We start from the raw sequence: 20,855 nt of genomic DNA, 5'->3' as shown, positions 1-20,855 counted from the left end.
ATAAATCAATCATTTAATGTTTTTCAAGTGAAAACACATGAGCTTTCATTCATAAGGGTGTCCCTTGGTCATTGTAACTGACCACAATCATCAAACAATGCCAAAAAAATGAAAAAATGCAAGAAAAATCGAATGGACAGCGGGCGCGCGCTGCCAAGCGCTCTCATCAGCGCTCGGCAGCGCCTGCCGAGAGCGCTCGGCAGCTCCTGCCGAGAGCGCTCGGCAGGGTGCCTGCCACTGGCAGACCCGCGCACCTGCGCGCAGACGCATGCTACTGTTCACGCGAATAAATTTTTTTTTTTTCGATTTTCGTCCCTTACATGTTCCGACTACTCGTTTGAGTTTCTTTCAACATTTGATGAAATCGTATCGAGTTTAATTAAGAACCACCAAACTTAATATTCGTTCACTAATCTTCGTTTTTCTTTTCGAATTTTTCCAATCAAACACATTGATTAATTTGTTTAATTTTCATTCATTAAGCATCAAAATTTTCCAACAATCCCCCACATGAATGAAATTAATGCATGAATGCTCGTGATGCATAAAAGAGAGTATATACGAAAAATTATCACATCAGGAGAGGTGGCTTTTGGCTTTGAACCTTCCCTAGTGGAATACAATCGGATTTACTAGGCCACGAAGTGAACGTGATGTCTTGAACATCTTGGCGGTTCATGTAAACCCAGACAACTGTACCCACATGATAACCTTTCTTCCATTTCCATTTTGTTTTATCGGTTGTGTCCGTTTTGACCATGGAACACATCTTGGCTTCATACGTGTTTCATCGAGGTGGCCCGTCCTCACACGTACATAGGTGATCTCCTTGTAAAAGGGTATCCTACTTACCCCGCTTTTGCAAGCTACGGAATCATTAAAAGTACAATACTTAACCTCACTACCTTTGTAGCAACTTCACTCATCGTCTTAGGAATGAGGAGTGATTTATCAAGTTCTCATAATTTATTTTTCCCATTGAACCAAGATCTTGGGATCTCCAATCAACAAGGTTGGGTTGCCACTATGAAAACTTTATTCGGTAGGTTTTAAACCAATTCCTCTTGACAGACAGTACATTTGATCTCTATTTAATGCTTTTGTAAGCGGATCCGCTAAGTTATCCTTTGATTTAATATAATCAACATATATAACTCCATTAGAGATCAACTGTCGTGCAGTATTATGTCTTCGACGAATGTGTCGAGACTTGCCATTGTACATACTATTTTGTGTCCTTGCAATTGCCGACTGACTATCGCAATGTATCATGATTGCTGGCACTGGACTTGTCCAACATGGAATGTCCTCTAGAAAGTTACGAAGCCATTCAGCTTCTTCTGCAGCTTTATCTAACGCTATGAACTCCGATTCCATAGTAGATCTAGCAATGCAAGTTTGTTTCGATGACCTCCAAGAGATTGCTCCTCCACCACTGGTAAATACATAGCCGCTGGTGGATTTGGAATCCTTGGTGTCAGAAATCCAATTTGCATCACCGTATCCTTCAAGTACTGCAGGATACCTTGTGTAATTTAGTCCATATTCTGATGTGTGCTTTAAATATCTAAGCACCCTTGTCAATGCCTTCTAGTGTGCATCACTAGGATTACTTGTAAACCTACTTAACTTGTTAACCGCCCAAGCGATGTCAGGTCTAGTACAATTAGTGATGTACATAAGGCTTTCAATAATTTTTGAGTATTCAAGTTGGGAAACTGGTTCTCCACGATTCCTCGCCAAATGGACATTCACGTCTAAAGGCGTTTTTACTGGGGTAGAGTCATAAGCGTTAAACTTCTTCAACACTGTTTCTACATAATGAGACTGAGATAGGACTATTGCTTCTGGAGTTCTAAAGATTTTAATCCCTAGAATTACATTAGCAATACCCATATCTTTCATATCAAAATGTTTTGTCAATATTTTCTTTGTACTCTTAATCAACTCTTGGCTATTCCCCATTATTAGCATGTCATCCACATATAGACATACTATTACATAAGATTCTCGAGTGCCTTTAATGTAAACACATTTGTCACACTCATTAATCTTAAATCCATTTGACAATACTACCTTGTCAAATTTTTCGTGCCACTGCTTGGGCGCTTGTTTAAGTCCGTATAGTGACTTAATTAAACGACAGACCTTTCTTTCTTGTCCTTTAACAATGAAGCCTTCAGGTTGCTCCATGTATATTTCTTCTTCAAGTTCACCATTTAAGAATGCCGTTTTGACCATTTGATGTATCTCAAGGTTATGCAAAGCTGCAATGACAATGAGCACACGAATGGATGTTATTCTTGAAACTGGTGAATACGTGTCGAAGAAATCATGACCTTCTCTTTGTCTATAGCCTTTGGCCACAAGCCTGGCTTTGTATTTTTCAATACTTCCATCAACTCTCATTTTTTTTTCAATATCCATTTGCATCCCAATGGCTTAGTACCTTGTGGAAGATCCACTAGTTCCCAAGTATGGTTTTGCAAAATGGAATCCATTTCAGAGTTGATGACTTCTTTCCAATAAGGAGCTTCAGGGCAAGCCAGAGCATCTTGTATGTCTTTTGGTTCATTCTCCAACATAAAAGTATGGAATTCTGGACCAAAAGACTTTGAGATTCTAGCCCTTTTGCTTCTTCTTGGCTCTTGCTCCTTTGAAGAGCCTTCCAATGGTGTAGCATTTTCATTTAGAGTTGGCTCATGTGTAGGTCCTTGACCTTCATGTTCCGTCTCAAATTTTCGCTTGCTAAAACCATTTTCTTTCCTTTCTTTACAAGGAAATATATTTTCAAAAAATACTGCATTTCTTGACTCAATTGTCATGCCCGTATTCATTTCTATATTTTCGGATTTGTGCACTATAAACCTATAGGCACTACTATTATGTGCATATCCGATGAATATGCAGTCTACCGTCTTTGGTCCAATTCGCTGTTGTTTAGGCTTTGGTATTTCAACCTTAGCTAGACACCCCCACACTTCAAGGTACTTGTAGGAAGGTTTGTGACCTTTCCACAATTCATAAGGTGACTTGTCATTTTTCTTGTGGGGTATTTTGTTCAGGATGTGATTAGCCGATAGTATTGCTTCCCCCCACAAGTTTTGGGATAGTCCTGAACTTATTAATATAGCATTCATCATATCTTTCAGAGTTCGATTCTTTCTTTCGGCAATGCCATTCGATTGGGGTGAATAAAGAGCAGTCGTTTCATGAATTATGCCCAAAGATGTGCAGAATTCATCAAACGGTGCTACGTATTCGCCTCCTCTATCGCTTCGAACTCTTTTTATTTGTTTGCCTAGTTGATTCTCAACTTCGGTCTTATAACCTTTGAATGCGTCAAGAGCTTCATCTTTAGACCTCAAAAGATATACGTAACAGTACCTTGTATGATCGTCAATGAATGTCACGTAGTATCTTTTCTCTCCTCTAGTTTGTACAAACTTTAAATCACCAAGATCGGTGTGTATTAGTTCTAGAGGAGTTGTACATCTTTCAATCGAGTGGTAAGGCGCTTTGGTCATTTTTGCTTCAACACATATTTCGCATTTGTGTGTTGGATCGACGTTGTGTTTAGGTAATAATTCTAGTTTCATTAACCGTTGCAAGGTATTAAAATTTACGTGTCCTAAACGAACATGCCATAATTGAGAACACTCAAGCAAGTAAATAGAACTTTTGTCTTTATTATTTTCAACAACATTTTGGCGTATAGTCATTACATTCAACTTGAAAAGGTTCTCATCGAGATATCCTTTTCCAATAAAATGATCATTCTTGGTCAATACAACCTTGTTAGACTCAAATACTAATCTAAACCCATGTTTGACCAACAGAGACCCCGACACGAGGTTCTTTCTTATGTCTGGTACATGAAGTGCATCAACAAGGGTTACTTACAAACCCGATGTCATCTTCAGTACCACATTTCCAGTGCCCACCACCTCCGATGTAGCCGAGTTCCCCATGTATAGTTTTCTCCCGGTCGATGGAGTGTATGTGAAGAACATCCCCTTGTTGGAGCATATGTGTCGAGTTGCTCCAGTATCAACCCACCACTCGTTGGAGTTTTCCACCAAATTGGCTTCCAAAATAACTGCAGACAAATCGAGTTGAGAAAAATCAAATGGTACCGACCTTTCTTGAACTACGTTGGCTTGAGGATTTCCCTTCTTTGGCTTCCTACAATCCTTAGCCATGTGATTCGGTTTTTCGCAGTTATAACAAATGCCTTTGAATTTCTTCTTATTTGGTGGTTGTTTGCTTTGTTGTGGTTGCTTCTCAAACTTCCTCTTCTTCCATTTGAAACTTGATTCAACAATGTTCACCCTTGCTGCCATCTTACTTGCCTTGGCCTCGGTGCTCTTGTTGTCCTCTTCTATCCTCAATCTCACAATGAGATCCTCCAATCCCATCTCCTTCCTTTTATGCTTCAAATAATTCTTGCAATCTTTCCACAATGGAGGGAGTTTCTCGATCAATGCAGCATCTTGGAAGGACTCGCTTAGACTCATTCCTTCCGCATGAATCTCGTGCAAGATAAGTTGTAGTTCTTGCACTTGACTCATCACCGATTTTGAGTCCACCATCTGGAAATCCAAAAATCTCCCAACAATGAACTTCTTCAAGCCCGCATCCTCCGCCCTGTATTTCTTATCAAGCATATCCCAAAGTTCCTTGGCGGTCTTGACTTGACAATACACATTGTACAATGCATTGTCAAGTCCATTGAGGATGTAGTTCTTGCATAGAAAATCACTTTAGTTCCATGCATCCAAAGCGGCCCTCATGTTGGTGTCTGTCTCGTTTTCAGCAACGGTGGGAGGATCCTCCTTCAAGAACCTTGACAAACTCAAGGTTGTGAGATAGAAGAGCATCTTTTGAAATCTGCACCAGAAAACTTTTCTGGTTTCTCTCCTTGTGCAATGGTTGGATGTTGTGTTGTAGATGATGATGCCATTGAAAATCTTCTTGTAAATGATCAAAAATCCAAAATTCTTCTTAAGGTTGTTGTGTGGGGTATTCAAATATGTGAGGAAACAAGAAGAAACAATGAAAAATGGCTTGTAGAGGTAAGTGTTGAACACTTTCTCCTTAAAAAGAACTTACCCCTCACAATGTGCTAGAGGTTTGTGGCAATCTTCTCCCAAGATACAACTACAACACTTGAATAATGAGCACTCAAATATTCAAGTTCTATCACAAGGAAATAAATAAAACTCTCTCTTTTAGAAGAAGGAAGAAGAAGTAGATGCAAAGTGATGTAACGTGTTTGTATATATTTTTGATTTTCAATAAATCAATCATTTAATGTTTTTCAAGTGAAAAGACATGAGCTTTCATTCATAAGGGTGTCCCTTGGTCATTGTAACTGACCACAATCATCAAACAATGCCAAGGAAATGAAAAAATGCAAGAAAAATCGAAGGGACACGAAAAACAGCCGAAGGGGCGCGCCCGCGCGCGCTGCCGAGAGCGTTCGGCAGGCGCGCGCACATGCGCGCATGTGCGCTCCTGCCACTGGCAGCCGCGCGCACATGCGCGCAGACCCGCGCGCATGCTACTGTTCACGCGAATAAATTTTTTTTTTTTCGATTTTCGTCCCTTACATGTTCCGACTACTCGTTTGAGTTTCTTTCAACATTTGATGAACTCGTTTCGAGTTTAATTCAGAACCACCAAACTTAATATTCGTTCATTAAGCTTCGTTTTTCTTTTCGAATTTTTCCAATCAAACACATTGATTAATTTGCTTAATTTTCATTCATTAAGCATCAAAATTTTCCAACAGAATTAAATCTGGATAAACAAATATAATAATTCATAATTTTGAGGGGCTCAAGGTCAGTGACCCCATCCTCCAATCCCGTATAACCTCGTAGCTAGCCAAATAAAAAATTGTTTAATAAAATTTCAAAGCTCTAATTGTAGTGTTCTTTTTGGGTAAATTAAACATGTACTTTTATACGCCAAATAATGATAACCTAGAAATGATTTTTCTAAAAAATGAATAAACCTGGAATGTTAACGTGGCAACTAGGCATTGGAACGAGTGGGATCGAGACCCACCAATTCCCTGGAGAATGTTGAATCATGAAAAGGGTGGAGATGGGAATCGGGTACCCGTCCCGTCGAACGGCTAAACTATGTTTGGTGGAAATGATTTGTAGGAATCTTGGACGTCGTTTTCCAAAGTATTCAAATTCAAAGAAAGAAACCCAATGAACGGCCGTCATTAATTAGTGGCTATACTTTTTCAATTCAAGACTATGAAATTAGGTATATGTATTGAAGTTGATGTCAATATCGCTAGCTAGGTACGACTTTGAATAATTCACGCAGCCAGATCGCTTACTTTTTGGAGATGGTCCCCGTCATTTTATTATATATGCTTCTACAAGTATTGTATTCATCCGACTCAGAGTCAACAAAACTTGTATAATTACTCTAATTGATCAGATTTTCTTTATTATTACAATATTTGTTAACATAAATAATAATAATATATGTTATCACGAAAATTGATTTCGTGAAAAAATACTGCTGGCAGAGTCAAAAAATGAAAGATTAATGCCCGGCCCACTGCACCACATCCAAGGCTTCAAGTACGTACAGACCGATAATATTATTTGCAAAGGTATATAGTAGTTGCCTGATTAAGTGATTAAACAAAGGGTTAATTACTGAAGAAACCTAGCTAGCTGATATTTTCCACCTTACCCAATCCTAAATTGATCTACTCAACGGCCTGTTCTTAGGATTAGAGTTTATGAGAGGCTGTTGACCATTTAATTTGCCGTACAACGCGACTAGTTGACAGTAGATTTCTCGAAAAGCTTGAGCCTATTATCACCCAATCTTGTCTTGTAAGCTGATTTCTTGTATTCAGACCATGTGAATTCTTTATACAAACTTTCTTCACCCTCCTCCATTAATGAAGATAAAGGTGTAATCTTTTCGTTCAAAGGTGGCCCCCCGAAATATATCATCGATACCCTTGATGAAGAATCATGTGCCAAAACCCTGTGCTTTACACTTTTAAACCTGCCATTAGTCATCACCTGCAGCATATTTGCAGNAAGAAGAAGGAGGAGTTATCGGGTGGGACAGAGACCCATGTACCATTGCTGAGACAAATTTGCAGGCCTGATGTGTTGTTAGATCTCCCAACAGATATCATTTGTGGGTCGGTGTGTTCTCCGAATCCAATCAAATTTCGACCACTCAATGCTCCGAGATGTGGGCATGGCGGATAGTGATTTAGCCTGAAGCAAGAATCACTCCTCTCATCTTTTATAACCTTACTCAAAGTGTCCCTCGCCTCAATCTGTAATTCTTCAGCTATCATTTCAAGAACTTTACACACCATACTTTTCACCGCTGAAACATACTCATTCGCTAAACACCTGTTGCAGCGAATAGCTAGGTTAGCTTTTATTCACACAATTAAAACAGAAACATGCAAAGAGAAATCAAGAATTTGTTTTCCATAATTAAGGTACCTTAAGGTTTCTGAAATTCCAGGGCAAATGACCTTGGAGTTCTGAGAAATTAGTTCGGGATTTGTGCAGAAAAGAAGATACTCGACCCAGCCCACATCGCCATTGGGTCCAATCTGCTTGTTTCCATAGCCGAAAGGGTTAGGAGGCCCTGATTTATCCTTCTCTGACTGGGGTAATTTGAAAAACTTGACCGCTTCATCTTCTAATTGGGTCAGAAACTCCATGGAAAACCCATGATTGATCACTTTAAAGAAGCCGAACTCTTTACAGGCTTGGACTATGGTGGTTTTTGCATCGGGTTTTGTGAGGTCAACGATGGGAATCTCTGAGAAAATGCTGGACGGGGGCTTGCATGTTCTGATTATTGATAAATTATCAAGAAATAGCTGTGACAGAGCGACCATGGTTAGCTAGTCGATCGAATTGGTATGCTGAAAAGAGGGTTTAAACAGAGAGAGACGATAGCCAGAGGGGAATATGTGTGAATGTAATTGGGATGTGTAGTTTGATGTAGGGGTGGATAGATATATATATCTGTAAATGGGAAAATTTGTGAATTATGATGCATGAAATAGATTAGAGTGCAGAAAAAAAAGGCGTACGAAACTATAGAGAGACATCTGGCATTGTGCGTAAGCAAGGAGATTTATAGGATCGAGGGGGAATTCCTCGTCTAANATATATATGGTGGGGTCATTCACTTCACTATTACGCTTCGAACCAATTGAACCGATAAACTTCTTCTTCTACTACTATTATTATTATTACTACTGGTGGTGGCCTTGCAAATAAAAAACAACAACTATATACTGATTATAACTATAATTATATAAATAATACCACAAAATAAATACGAAAGTCCCCGTTATAAGAGAATACTTGGATTAAAATATATGTGGATGCCGTCTTTTTATTGGACAATGTGTTTTTTACAATGTTTCGAATAATTGAATTGAATCTAATCTGTTTTTTTTTTTTAAAAAAAACTATTATCTCAATGATTTCTCCTTAAATTACGACATATCCTAAAATAAAAATCCTAAAAGTATGATGACTTAGGTAAAAAAACAACAAAAAAACCTCTTCTTCTTTTTGAACAAGTTAAAGCAATTGTTTTGGAGATGAAACAAATTAACCTTTGAATATTATATAAGTAAAAACTTGTGTGAGACGGTCTCACGAGACCTACTCAATTATATAACCAATTGTCTGGAATAAGATAATTCGCAGAGACAGATATTTCTCCTCTCTGTTATCATGTTTGTTGTCTTTTGAACCACGTTCTAAGAATGATATGACAAATTCAAGTCAAATTTTTAAAAGAAGCATCATAGAACACTTAGATTCCCGATTAGTATTACTATTCGAATATTAGCTGTGTACTTTCTGCATTTAAAACTAAAGAACAGAGTAAAAGGCAGCCGTCTAATTCGAATAAACAAACCTTTTTTCTTTAACGTACAAGGGTTTGATAAAGGATTTGGATCCTCTGTTGTGGTTGAAAACACAGTATCGGTATTGTGTTCCTTTTACACGAGATCATCAACTGATCATCTCGTTTCGTCTGATAATTTTTTAAATTTATCTGATATTGTGTGAGGTCTATCAGATGATCAACTGATCATCTTGTATATAAAAAAGTGCACATCATCAAGTACTGTGTTTTCAACTACGGCAGAAAATCCAAATCCGTTTGATAAGTCCATGGTGTATGAATTTTGACCTGATCTACCAAGTGTGATATTATATATTGTTCATTAAAATTTCGTGATCTGAATTAATATATTAAAAAAAAAAGTACGTGTTTAATGGTGTTATGTGCATTATTTGTTAGCGATTGTCGTTAATTAAAAAAATAAAATTGTCGATATAGTTCTTTAAACGAAACCCAAATTAGTTGACTGGATCTTATATATAATGATTCATTTCATCTCATCACATAATTAAATGAGTCAACTAATAAATAAGTTTGCACGTGAAGTTGAACGAGGTTTTGTTTGTCCCAAAACAATGCATGCATTTGAGAACACATTTAATTTAGTGAATGGCCGGTTGGATGCCGGCTTCGGTGCTAACTCGTTGTTGTCCATTACCGCTACAGGTCATGTCCAATCGGGAACGTCGGATTATTAATATATATTAATATATATATTCTCTAGAGTTGAATATGAAAACGTAAGTAAGTACGTTGACCTAGACAGAACATCGTGGCCGCGTACCAATTTAGAGCATATTTACTCTTTTCAAACAAAAAAATTGCTAATAATACCCGTAGAAATTCTTAATTAAATTATTCCTGCAATTAGAAATAAGGGCTATGCGAGCGATCCTCTCCGTCCTCTTCCTGTTCCTAATTGCTTTCCGATAATAATATATTTTACTACTTAGTCCAATCATTCGGTGCTAAAACATGTCGAATTTCGAAATCCTATGCTCTCAAACAGTTACCTATTAATTCTCAATTTATGAAAAAAAATATATTATTTTTTTATGTTAAAAATATCATTTATCACTATGAATTGGTTAGATTCGTTTCACAAAAATAGCAACGAAAAAATAAAACAAATAAGAGTTAGGTTGTTAAGAATATATATAAGCATATGATTGTAATTCAAATTCTATTCTAATAGAATAAAATTCCCTCTTTGCTTCAATTATATCTTCCTCTTGAGCTAATATCTTAGGAGATTAATGATGTCTAAAGGAATGAAGGATTTAACAAGAGCAAATTTAAAGCCATGTTTAATTTCTGACTGCAGATCACTTTTCCCCGTGGGCCTAAAACAATAAATAATGTTTCTGAAATGGGGTGGTCAATGTCGGAAGCAGGCGGATAGGGATGGTGAACGACACATTTTAAAGGACAATTATATATAGCTTCACCACATCCACTTCTCGTTCATATACAATTATTTTAAAAATCAAAGTGAATAATAAATGTACACTGCAGCCTGCAGTGTTTTAAAAAATCGGCCTAACGCTTAGGTGCCGGCTGATTTACAAAATTTCAAGAGATTAATTAGATCATCCATTAAACTTAGATGAGTTGGAGCAGAAAAGAAGTTCCATCAATAATTTTTCCTCTTCATTTGATATTGATATGAATGCTTTCGCTCTTTAATTTTCAATATCCACTGCATTCATACCATCTTATGGATTTCATGTATATCTTTCCATTTTGTCATTTTTCTTTCCAAAATCTAATATTAAGTGGGTCCAATAATGCACTCTGTTTTTGGGCTGACGATAATAATACAGCCTACCCAAAAGCCTAATGGGATGAAAAGGCCCACTGGCCTTATTTCATCGCTGCCCCAGTCTAGACGACATTGTATCTCATCCGGATTCCTATGGCGGCTGAAGCAGAAGAAGAGCATGACACCCGTGTTCCGTGAGATCGACCATCGTGTGTGGTATGATACCGAGGTTCGTCGGCTGATGAGGGTCACCATTGCTGATATGTCGATCGAAGACCGAAGTTCTGGGAACATCACGTTCGCCACCAGTACTGGGATTTCCAGGTCTTTTCCAGGCTCGGCGTTTGAATAGGAAAGAGTAGTTGGTGGAATTGAACCAATGGAATCAATTAATAAATTTGAGTTCTTTTGGATTTGAAGAATAAGGAAAATTTAGATTTTTTTGTGAGCACGTACACTTTTTATGTCTCATCTTTATTTTTTCTCTTTTTTTGAAAAACATATATTACAATGTTTGAATGCTATTAAAAAAAATAAAAATATATTTAATTTCTCCATGTTTATAATATGGAATCTTTTATATCTATCACGTAAATTTATGAAAATCAAGGTTGCATTAATTTGTGTGTACATTAGATTCACGTGAGTACGTACGTAAATGAGTCGAATGGTCTTGATTTTTGTAAAACATGCATTTACTCTCAGTACTTGCTAATGAGATGTTACATATAGTTATATAATCCTAATATATTGCCACTGAAGGAGATTATCGAGTTTGGTATCAACCGAATTAATGGATTCATTTGGTTGAAACAGAAGAACAAAACAGAACACAAGTTCAAGAAAATTGGTCTGACCATCATATACGATGTCGAACTCGAGGCATGAGGCCAAGACAAAAGCATGGTGATTGTTGAATCCCCGTCTGATGATATAGTCAAATTCGTGACTTCCACCTGTTTGTACCGTGCGCATACCGTCTCGGCATTGGAAGATCATGAAGATATATGAGAAATAGAGGTCGTCGTGGTTGGCCAACAAAATAACATGCATATTGGATATTGATAAAGCAGTTATTTACATACGAGATGTGTGCACAAGATTTACATTTGGAAAAAATTAGCATTAAGATTAGACTTAAGTGTGAACATTTTATTGATCATACAAATTTTTTCAATTTAGGAAATTAGGATTATGATTATGTTTATTTGGACCTAAATAATTAACTCTCTATGTAATTGGAATGCTAACAAAATTTACTAGTATTCAAACAAAATATTTGTGTGTGTGTGTGTATATATCATATTACATCATTTTGGATCTAGAGCATTTTCTTCTTGGTGTGAATTCAAGATGCAAAAGTCCAACTTTTCACAGCACTATGCCTCGGCCTCGTGGATCGTGAAAGCCCAATCCAATTCCACCGATTAAAAGTGTAACCTTACTTTAATAATATTGTCGGAAGATGAGCGGTGGACCCCCGGGAATTTAATCACAAACAAGAGTCCTTCCATTCAATGAAATCATGTTTTTTTTTATTTTAGTGTTCATTAACGATATTTATTTATTTATTAAATGTGATGAAAAGTATAAAATTTTATATATGAGATATGAGGCATTTCAATGGTGGAACATTACATTATAATATATATTAATTAATACCTCTTTATTTTCCACATATCATGAGTAAAACACGACAAGCATTTTGATTGGACAATTCAGGCGGGCTTTTGAACGAATACCGACATTACTTGTCGGTTTGACAAGAATTTGGGGTATTAAATAAATTTTTAAAATTTTTTTTTTACTACATCTGTATTCAACAATTACAAATATTTATTATCTTAAATAAACTTGTTTTTTCCCACGAAAATGAAATTTAAAACCAACTATTTTTGTATAAAAAAAACAGTAGAAAAATAAATTAAATTTGCGTACTTGTTTTGATTTGGGCTTGGTAAGTATAAGTAAGGTAACAAGGTTTGGTAGTGAGAAAAAGTAAAACAAACAGCAAATCCTGAAGAAAAAACAACGCTTGCTCTGTCTTTTCCCTCTGAAGTTTTTCGCTTTATACTCCACTCTCTTTTTCTCTCTTTCTCTCTCCAGTTCTGATTCCACGCCACTCTAGTCTTTGTACTCTCTGCTAAACATTGATCGATCGATCGATAGACATTAAAGATGGTTCGCTGCTCAATACAGTGCAAATGGGTCTCTGTCTTTGTGATTCTACTAGCTTGTTCCAGCCATGGCGGTGCTGATACTGCTGTTGAAGATGGTACATTCTTTGTCTCTTTCTGCTTCATCATTTCTTTCTCTGTGGACTTTCTTTCAGATATATTTATTTGAATGTCGGGCGTCCCGCCGCTGGATTTCTGGGTTGATTTTATCTTTTCTTGTGTGGGATCTTAGTTAGTGAACCCAGTAAGTACTGTGTAGAAAGATGTGAACTGAGCTTGTCTGGGTGGATAAATCCCCTATTACACTTGATGGGTTCTGAGAACTTAATTAGTTGCAGATATATTTAAAAAAAAAAAAACCATGTTGGCGTGTTCAAAAAATACTTACAAATTAACATCATCGTTGGCGTGTTAAAAAAATACTTACATTATTGCTTCTATTTTCCTCTGTGTTCTGAGAAGGCAGCATTGGTTGGTAGACCATTTATTGATTCCATTGTAACAATTTGTAGTTATTATATTCTCGTACCTTATGGCCATTCAAATAGCCAATGATTTGATACGGAGTGAAATCAAGGAAGTGACACCATTATTTCAGAAAAAAAGTTTAAAATTTCTTAGATTGAGTGGCCGATGAACAAGATGCCCATTCAATACTTCTTGCCTCGCACCCACCCTGATATGCATCCAACTCAATAAATACAAACCAACATAACTCTTGTAACAGTAAGTTTACTGCAGCAGCTAGCTGCACTTACGAGATATTATAGTAAAAGCAGCATCTCCATTATGGTATAGGTGTCCTGAAAAAATTAATTTTTTTATCTGAGCTATCCCGGAATCATGAAGAAGTAGCATGCTTGCTGTACCAGAATTCGGCCCTTTAGGATGTAAACAACGTAGCAAACGGCAATTAAACTGTCCCACCATGTGGGCGGAGCTATGATCTGTGAGGTGGTGTTTTTCAATAGGTAAATACTGAACTCGTTAAATTTTATCAACTACTAAGTAGAATTATATTTAGGAGATAGAATTGCTCCAGCCTGATGTCCCGCCGCCCAATAATAGTATTTAATTATATCGGGATGGGAAAGAAAGGAACCGGCCAGCTACGGTCCAAAGTTTGGTTTAACGCGGCTTCTTGATCTTGCCCACACCAATAGCCGCTTTCTTGTCCTACAGTATATTTGGCGTCACGCCCTGGCTTGTGGCTACGGCAATGCATTACATGCCATGTGAAAAAAAATCGCCCCTGGCCTCAATAATATCTCATGGGGCCCGTTTCCATTTGTAAGAACTTCTAATTTGACTGGACAGTCGGGTGTTATGATTATGTAAGATTTTAAACTGATAGATTTATGTTTAGACTTTATAATCTTCTAAATTTATTTTCAATAATAAATTTTTCTATTGAATTTGGCTAATATGTGTTTAACCTTTTGGCGCAGGCACTCTCGTCAACGGTGATTTTGAGACCCCACCATCTGGGGGCTTCGCTTCTGATGGTGGGATTTCTGACAGCCCAGATTCTATCCCCGGCTGGAAAACAAATGGCACGGTGGAGCTGGTTGAAGCCGGGCAGAAACAGGGTGGCATGATCCTCATTGTTCCACAGGGTGAGCATGCGATTCGCCTCGGAAATGACGCTGAAATCAGCCAAGAATTCAAAGTGGAGAAGGGCTCCCTTTACTCTCTCACTTTCAGCGCTGCTCGCACTTGCGCCCAGCTAGAGTCACTCAATGTTTCTATCCCCCCGGCATCACAGAACATCGATTTGCAGACTCTTTACAGCGTTCAGGGCTCCGATACTTATGCTGCTGCCTTTCAAGTGGAGGAGGACGATGTTCGAGTTGTGTTCAGAAATCCTGGAATGGAAGATGACCCCACTTGTGGACCCATAATCGATGACATTGCAGTCAAGAAACTTTTTGTTCCAGATAAGCCCAAAGGTTAGTTTGGCCTGATCAAAATCTGTACAGAGTGTCCATTTACTGATCACTTGTTATACTCACACGATCGTCATCTGCAGATAATGCGGTTGTCAATGGTGATTTTGAAGAAGGCCCATGGATGTTTCGTAATGAGTCATTAGGCGTACTGCTTCCAACCAATCTTGATGAGGAGATGTCATCGCTACCTGGTTGGATAGTTGAATCAAACAGAGCAGTCCGATACATCGATTCTTACCATTTCGCTGTCCCGGAGGGGAAACGAGCCATCGAACTACTGTCCGGGAAGGAAGGCATCATCTCACAAATGGTGGAAACTAAGCCAAACAAGCCTTACAGACTAACGTTTTCCCTAGGCCATGCTGGGGATGCCTGTAAGCAGCCACTGGCTGTCATGGCTTTTGCCGGCGATCAGGCTGAAAATATACACTACACCCCCAACTCGAACTCCACGTTTCAAACTGCAAGTGTCAACTTCACGGCCAAAGCCGAGAGAACTCGTGTCGCCTTCTACAGTGTTTACTACAATACGAGAACCGATGACATGAGCTCGCTGTGCGGTCCAGTTGTTGATGATGTGAGGGTCCAGCAATCTGGCTCAATCAGGGTTGGGGGTTTGGGCTTGGGGTCGGTCTTGGTTCTTGGTTTTCAGCTGCTATTGATAACGTTGGTTTAGATATCTTTGGTTTCTTTTCCTTCTCCTTTTTTTTTTCAATTTTTCTTTTAATTTCCTGTGGCCTGCAAGAGTTCCCATGACTCAAGTTCGTTTATGGTTGTTTTTTGTTGGAAATGAAATGTTTTTGATGAGCTTGTGTTTAAGATTATGTTTGGTGCTCGTTTGAGCAGTATGTTGTTTAATCTCAAAATTGAAGCAGCAAGGGAAAAAACGCTCAATGTTTGGTGCTCGTTTGAGATTTATAAAATTGATTTATTTAGTTTAATTAAGTACTATACTAAATTACATATACAAACTAGGAAATTAGTAACAAAACTTAAAAATATAACCTTAAATTATAATTTCATATAAATATTTATTATAAAACTAATTTTATATTACAACTGTAGACGTAAAATAAATAACTAAAATATTTGAAATGACAATTTAATAATTTCAATTAAAGTTAATTTTAAATAATTATAATAACAACAAAAAGAGTGGATAATTGAGCGTTGATGCAGCACTGTTGATAAGAAAAAAAAAACACAAGGAAGTTTCATATAAGTTAATTTTTTATCCTATAAAATAATATTTAGATATACTCAACAATATTTAAGAGTTGTTTGAAGTGGCAGAAACTAAAAAAACTAAAAATAGATAATAAATACAAAAATAAATTAATTTAGGATTTGTTTATTTTTTGGAATACCTCCAACCTAATTATTATTTAATCTTATATCTTTACTATTATTAAGGAACATCATCATTTAATAATAAAGTATTTTTATGTGTTCTTTCTAAAATGCTCTTATATAAATTACCATTCCAATTTCCTAAAACATATATCCCATCCAATTAATAATATGTCCTATTAGTTTTTAAATATTTTAAATTAATAAAAGTATATTTATATTATATTATTATTTAAGAGAAAATTTATATATAGATATAATTATAAAATGGTAAAAACGCTGTTTGAAAAATAAAAGTTATAAAAAAGGCCAAACTAAATAACAAAAGCGCTAAACTGGGACCGCATATATTGAGCCCCTGATCAGAAAGTATTCTTTGGGAGAGAAAAAGACCAGGGAAATAAGAGGAATTTTCTCCATTAGTAACCTCGTCCACTCCCCCCTCTCCGTCTCTCCTCTAATGGAGAAAGCCGAGGGACATGGTATTCCGATCCCCACCTCTTCATCCCCAGATTCTGATCATGATGAGTATGATCCTGATTCATCGCCAGTTGGATCTCCGGATGTGATAGGATTTCACCTTTCGCCGTCTGCCGTGCTATCTGACGATCTTCGCTGCAAGATTATCAAGCAGGTGCCTTTTTTCTTGGGTCTTGGGCTTCCTTGATTTTGACGGTTTTTTGGGTTTGACTGCGATTAGCCGTTTGTTGTATTTAACTTGTTCAGTTTTTTTTTCTTGGTAACATTTAAAGGTGAGCGGCCTTACGTGTTTTTCTTGCCCTGTTATGCTTTAAAATTATTTGTTTACTCAAGTATTCAGGTCTTTCCTGATTTGCTTACTGTTTAAATAAGGATTTTTCATTTTTCTTGATTAATTTTTGTTCAGTGTTACAGTTCTTAATTTGAAATCCTCCAAGTTATTTGATCCTTAACCGAAGTTTTGTTGTCGGGGATGCAATCTTGGATTAAGGGTTTAAGTTTAAGTACGTGGGATCAATGGATTTTAAAGTGTAATTGGATTTGGTGTGTGGATCTTGTTCACGCATGCCCTGGAATTTACCTGTTATTTTATTATCCGAGTTGGCTTGTTGGTCTTGGTTTCATATAAACGAGCATTTGCGTGTTATTTTATGATTCTTTTGGAAATATATTTCTTTTTATGAACCACTCGAATCTGATTGTTTCTGTAAAGTGTTGGAATAAAAGGGACATGTGCTTGATTTAATATGTGTTTCTTTAATTTTAGAATGTATTCTGTCTACACAAGAAAATGAATTCTTTGTGACCTTTGGTTGATAATTATATTTGTGCGGCTATGATTGTAGCAGTACTTTGGTCATCAAATTCTTTTCCATTTCAGGTAGAGTATTACTTCAGTGATGAAAATCTGCCAAAAGACAAGTTCCTGTTGAAGTATGTTACGAGAAAAGATGGCTATGGTGAGTGTCATAGAATGTTCTCTTTTTGAGATCAATTGATCCAGTCCAGCCTGATATTAAACATCATTTTTATTTTTAATTTTTACTCGTTTTGATTCATGTAGTCTTACATCATATTTGGATTTTTTTGGTTTATCAATTATTGTTTTTGTTTTTCCATTCAAAATGATAACCAGACTTGGAAATTGAAGTTTTTATGTCTGTTATGATACTTGGACGAGCATCAATGAAACTGTCAGTCATAGTGATCCTACTCCCATGTCTTAAAGGGAATCTTCTATCTTCCAGTTCCTATTGGAGTTATTGCTTCTTTTAGAAAAATGAAGAATCTTACAAGGGACATGTCATTGATAGTGGCTGCTCTAAAGGAATCTTCTCTTGTTGTAAGTGATTGATTTTTATGAAAGAACAATAGTCCTGATAATATTTGTAGGATAAAATAAAAGCGATTGTGTCCTAAGCTGCTGGTTTATGATTTGATTGTTGATTGCAGGTGGTTAGTTCTAATGGGAAAAAGGTGAAGAGGCTTCATCCTCTACCATTGGCTGATGTGAAGGATCCGATGGTATTTTTTCTGACAATGAATTTGATATTTTTTTCTGTGTTGCACAATAAGATTCATAAATCTTATTCATTTTGTAGGTTTGCACTATACTCGTGGAGAATCTTCCAGAAGATCATTCAGTAGAAAACCTATATAGAGTGTTCGGTGAAGCTGGAAAGTATGCATCTTTTAATTTTCTTTCATTTTCACTTGGATCATCTTGTTACTAGTCATGTAACTGTATCTTTTCTCCTGTATATTAGAATAAATAATATTACGATTCGTGATCCACATGATGCTAGGGAGCCAAAAAAGTTAACAGTCACAGAGAAACTGATTAGTGGGAAGGTATGCTGAAGAATTTTTATTTCTTTAACTTGCTTGTTTCATTTGCTAATCTTTAATGGTTTTTATGTGGAGTGAGGTTGTAAATGTAGCATAATTCTTGACTCTGGTGGGTCAGTTCTTGAATCTAGCAAATTATACTTGAAGTGGCAGGTTATCACTTAAGGTACTGTAAATGTCAGGGTTTCTGGAAATAACTTGGATGCCATTTGGATAGTTTTGCTTACATTGGACGTCACAAATTTATTTAGTATTTGGCTGTGTGTTTGAAGTTTAAAGCAACTGAAGCTTGTTACTAAATGACATCACTTCAAGAATTGGTTTTTTGAACATGGGTCACTATGTTCCCGCAGATATGTTTTTTTATTTTCTTAAATTCAAACGTCTAAAATTGATTTTAGTTACATTTTCTTCTAGCAGATACTACAGCTTGTGAGCTTATCAATTGGTACAACCATGTGAATAATAAATAAATACTAAGGCTACAAATAGAAATTATTACCAATTACATGTGTCATAGTTTATTCAAACTAATTACTTGACACACGATACGTGGACATCTTAAATTTTTGTGAATTGTAATTTTATTTACTGTAAAACTTTTTCCATTGCATTTTGTGTTGGAGTTATTATTCCATTATGATTTGTTTTTCTTAAACATAAGCGTATTAGAGGAAAGAAAATTTGCCAGTGTTTTTGAGACATGGATAGTTATTAAAGGGGTTTCCTCCTCTTTAAAAATTTAGTATAGATTTTGCATTTCTCTCCCTCTCTCTCTCTCATGTGCTTTATGTATATGAAGTTGGTTTTTGAGACATGGATAGTTATTCGTTTATGTTCTGATGTTATTGTCAATTGGTTTTTATATGAAGTTGCATGCTCTTGTGGAGTATGACACTTTGGAGGCTGCTGAGAAAGCTGTAAGTGTGCATCTGTTTTAAACACACCATGGCACATCATTATTGTGATATTTTCTCTCTTTAGGTTGGATGATTGAGTGTAGGTAATTTGGTTTAGGTGACATTGTTAAACAATGAGCAAGATTGGAGATATGGATTGCGGGTTAAGCTTCTAAAAAAAGTGGTATTTGGTTCTATTGTTTTTTTGTTCATGTTGCATAAATTATATGACTACGCATCTGCTTCACAATAGTAATAAGAAAGTTTGTTTTCTTTTGATTCATTAGAACAAGGCAGGCCAGAAGAATTTTTTTTGGAGGGAATCAGAGTCTGAGAAATGCAATCCGGTTGAAGCGTCTGAGCCATCTGGGAATGAGGAGAATTGTGCTTCAATTGAGCAACATGAATCACACGATGAGGAGGTACATCTTGAATCTTCTAGAATCTAGAGTTACTTTTAATGTTGTTCTACTCTATAAATTGCACTGAAGTTCTTAACTGGCCATGGCCTATCTGCCTATCTATATGCTTGAAACATGGAGAGAAAAAGATCTTTTCCATTCTCTGATTCTTAATGCTACTGCACTGAAACTTTGTATGACTAGGTTTATTCTCGAGCTTGTACTTGGTGACTTGATGTGTCTTTTTGTTATGAATTTAGATTATGGACCAGTCATCGAGAGAGAGAAATGGGGTGCATTTGGCTAAAGAGAAAAATGGGCTCAAGGGTCGAAACCATGCACCTGGAAGGAGACAGAAACACCATGGACCAAATGGACACGGTTAGATCAGCTAGTTTGTCATTGTGATCTTCTCCAGATTCTGATCTTGTAGAATTTTTTATTTTTTATTTTTTGCAGGACACGGAACACAATTTTCGAGCCATGGTATTGAACCATCCAAACCTCCACCAGGCCCAAAAATGCCAGATGGAACCAGAGGGTTTGCCATGGGCAGGGGCCGTCCCGCAACTATCAATTGAAGCTTACTGGCATTGAGCTGCAGCAGTTTCTGGTTCTTGATGGCAATCCTTGTTTTGAAAGTTTATGATATCTATAAAATATTTGCAATCTAAATGTCAATCTTGTTGCATAATCTGTCTGTGTGGTGTTTGTAACATAGTTGGCAATGGCATTATACGTTGTAGAATTTGAAACCCGTGTGATTTGGTGTGTTTCTTGGTGGTTTAAACGAAATTGCTCTCGATGGGGGTACAGCAAGTAGACGGATACGAGTTAGCAAAGGAAAAGCAAATGCCAGACTCAAGCATTTTCGAGAACAATGTGATGTATTAAACTTTAATTAAATAGGTAGGTCGTTAATGTTGATTAGGACGGACCACGCATTTATATGGAACGATTGTTCTCTTTCGATAAACTAAGATTGCATTCGGATTGGTTGAAATCAATTTATATACTTTGTTAGAATTAAACAAAGATTGGTTGGTGTG

The 20,855-nt window shown here is 36.7% G+C and overlaps 3 protein-coding genes and 1 pseudogene across 4 annotated transcripts; 2 read left to right on the top strand and 2 right to left on the bottom strand.

Annotated features, from left to right (window-relative positions):
* Nucleotides 1-3,899: 3,899 nt before the first annotated feature.
* Nucleotides 3,900-4,667, bottom strand: LOC140984003 (uncharacterized). The gene has a single exon (XM_073451143.1). The coding sequence runs from the start codon at nucleotides 4,665-4,667 to the stop codon at nucleotides 3,900-3,902; it is 768 nt and encodes a 255-aa protein (XP_073307244.1).
* A 1,928-nt stretch (nucleotides 4,668-6,595) lies between these two features.
* Nucleotides 6,596-8,091, bottom strand: LOC140985000 (gibberellin 2-beta-dioxygenase-like; annotated as a pseudogene).
* A 4,585-nt stretch (nucleotides 8,092-12,676) lies between these two features.
* LOC140985165 (protein DUF642 L-GALACTONO-1,4-LACTONE-RESPONSIVE GENE 2-like) lies at nucleotides 12,677-15,763 on the top strand. Its single transcript, XM_073452930.1, has 3 exons — nucleotides 12,677-12,977; nucleotides 14,328-14,828; nucleotides 14,909-15,763. The coding sequence occupies exons 1-3, from the start codon at nucleotides 12,881-12,883 to the stop codon at nucleotides 15,502-15,504; spliced, it is 1,194 nt and encodes a 397-aa protein (XP_073309031.1). The 5' UTR covers nucleotides 12,677-12,880; the 3' UTR covers nucleotides 15,505-15,763.
* Nucleotides 15,764-16,537: 774 nt separating this feature from the next.
* LOC140984747 (la-related protein 6A-like) lies at nucleotides 16,538-20,802 on the top strand. 2 transcript variants are annotated; one of them, XM_073452349.1, is made up of 11 exons: nucleotides 16,538-16,812; nucleotides 17,539-17,617; nucleotides 17,906-18,000; nucleotides 18,111-18,182; nucleotides 18,260-18,339; nucleotides 18,425-18,509; nucleotides 19,379-19,426; nucleotides 19,524-19,586; nucleotides 19,693-19,827; nucleotides 20,067-20,187; nucleotides 20,266-20,802. In XM_073452349.1, the coding sequence occupies exons 1-11, from the start codon at nucleotides 16,639-16,641 to the stop codon at nucleotides 20,385-20,387; spliced, it is 1,074 nt and encodes a 357-aa protein (XP_073308450.1). In that variant the 5' UTR covers nucleotides 16,538-16,638; the 3' UTR covers nucleotides 20,388-20,802. The 2 variants fall into 2 exon arrangements, with proteins under 2 accessions (XP_073308450.1, XP_073308449.1); XM_073452348.1 differs by having other exon boundaries at nucleotides 19,524-19,589.
* Nucleotides 20,803-20,855: the final 53 nt, after the last annotated feature.

The sequence above is a fragment of the Primulina huaijiensis genome, chromosome 9, assembly GCF_012295235.1.
Source record: "Primulina huaijiensis isolate GDHJ02 chromosome 9, ASM1229523v2, whole genome shotgun sequence".
NCBI lineage: Eukaryota > Viridiplantae > Streptophyta > Magnoliopsida > Lamiales > Gesneriaceae > Primulina > Primulina huaijiensis.
Note: the sequence above shows the minus strand (reverse complement) of the source record. Positions and strands in the feature narration are given on the sequence as shown.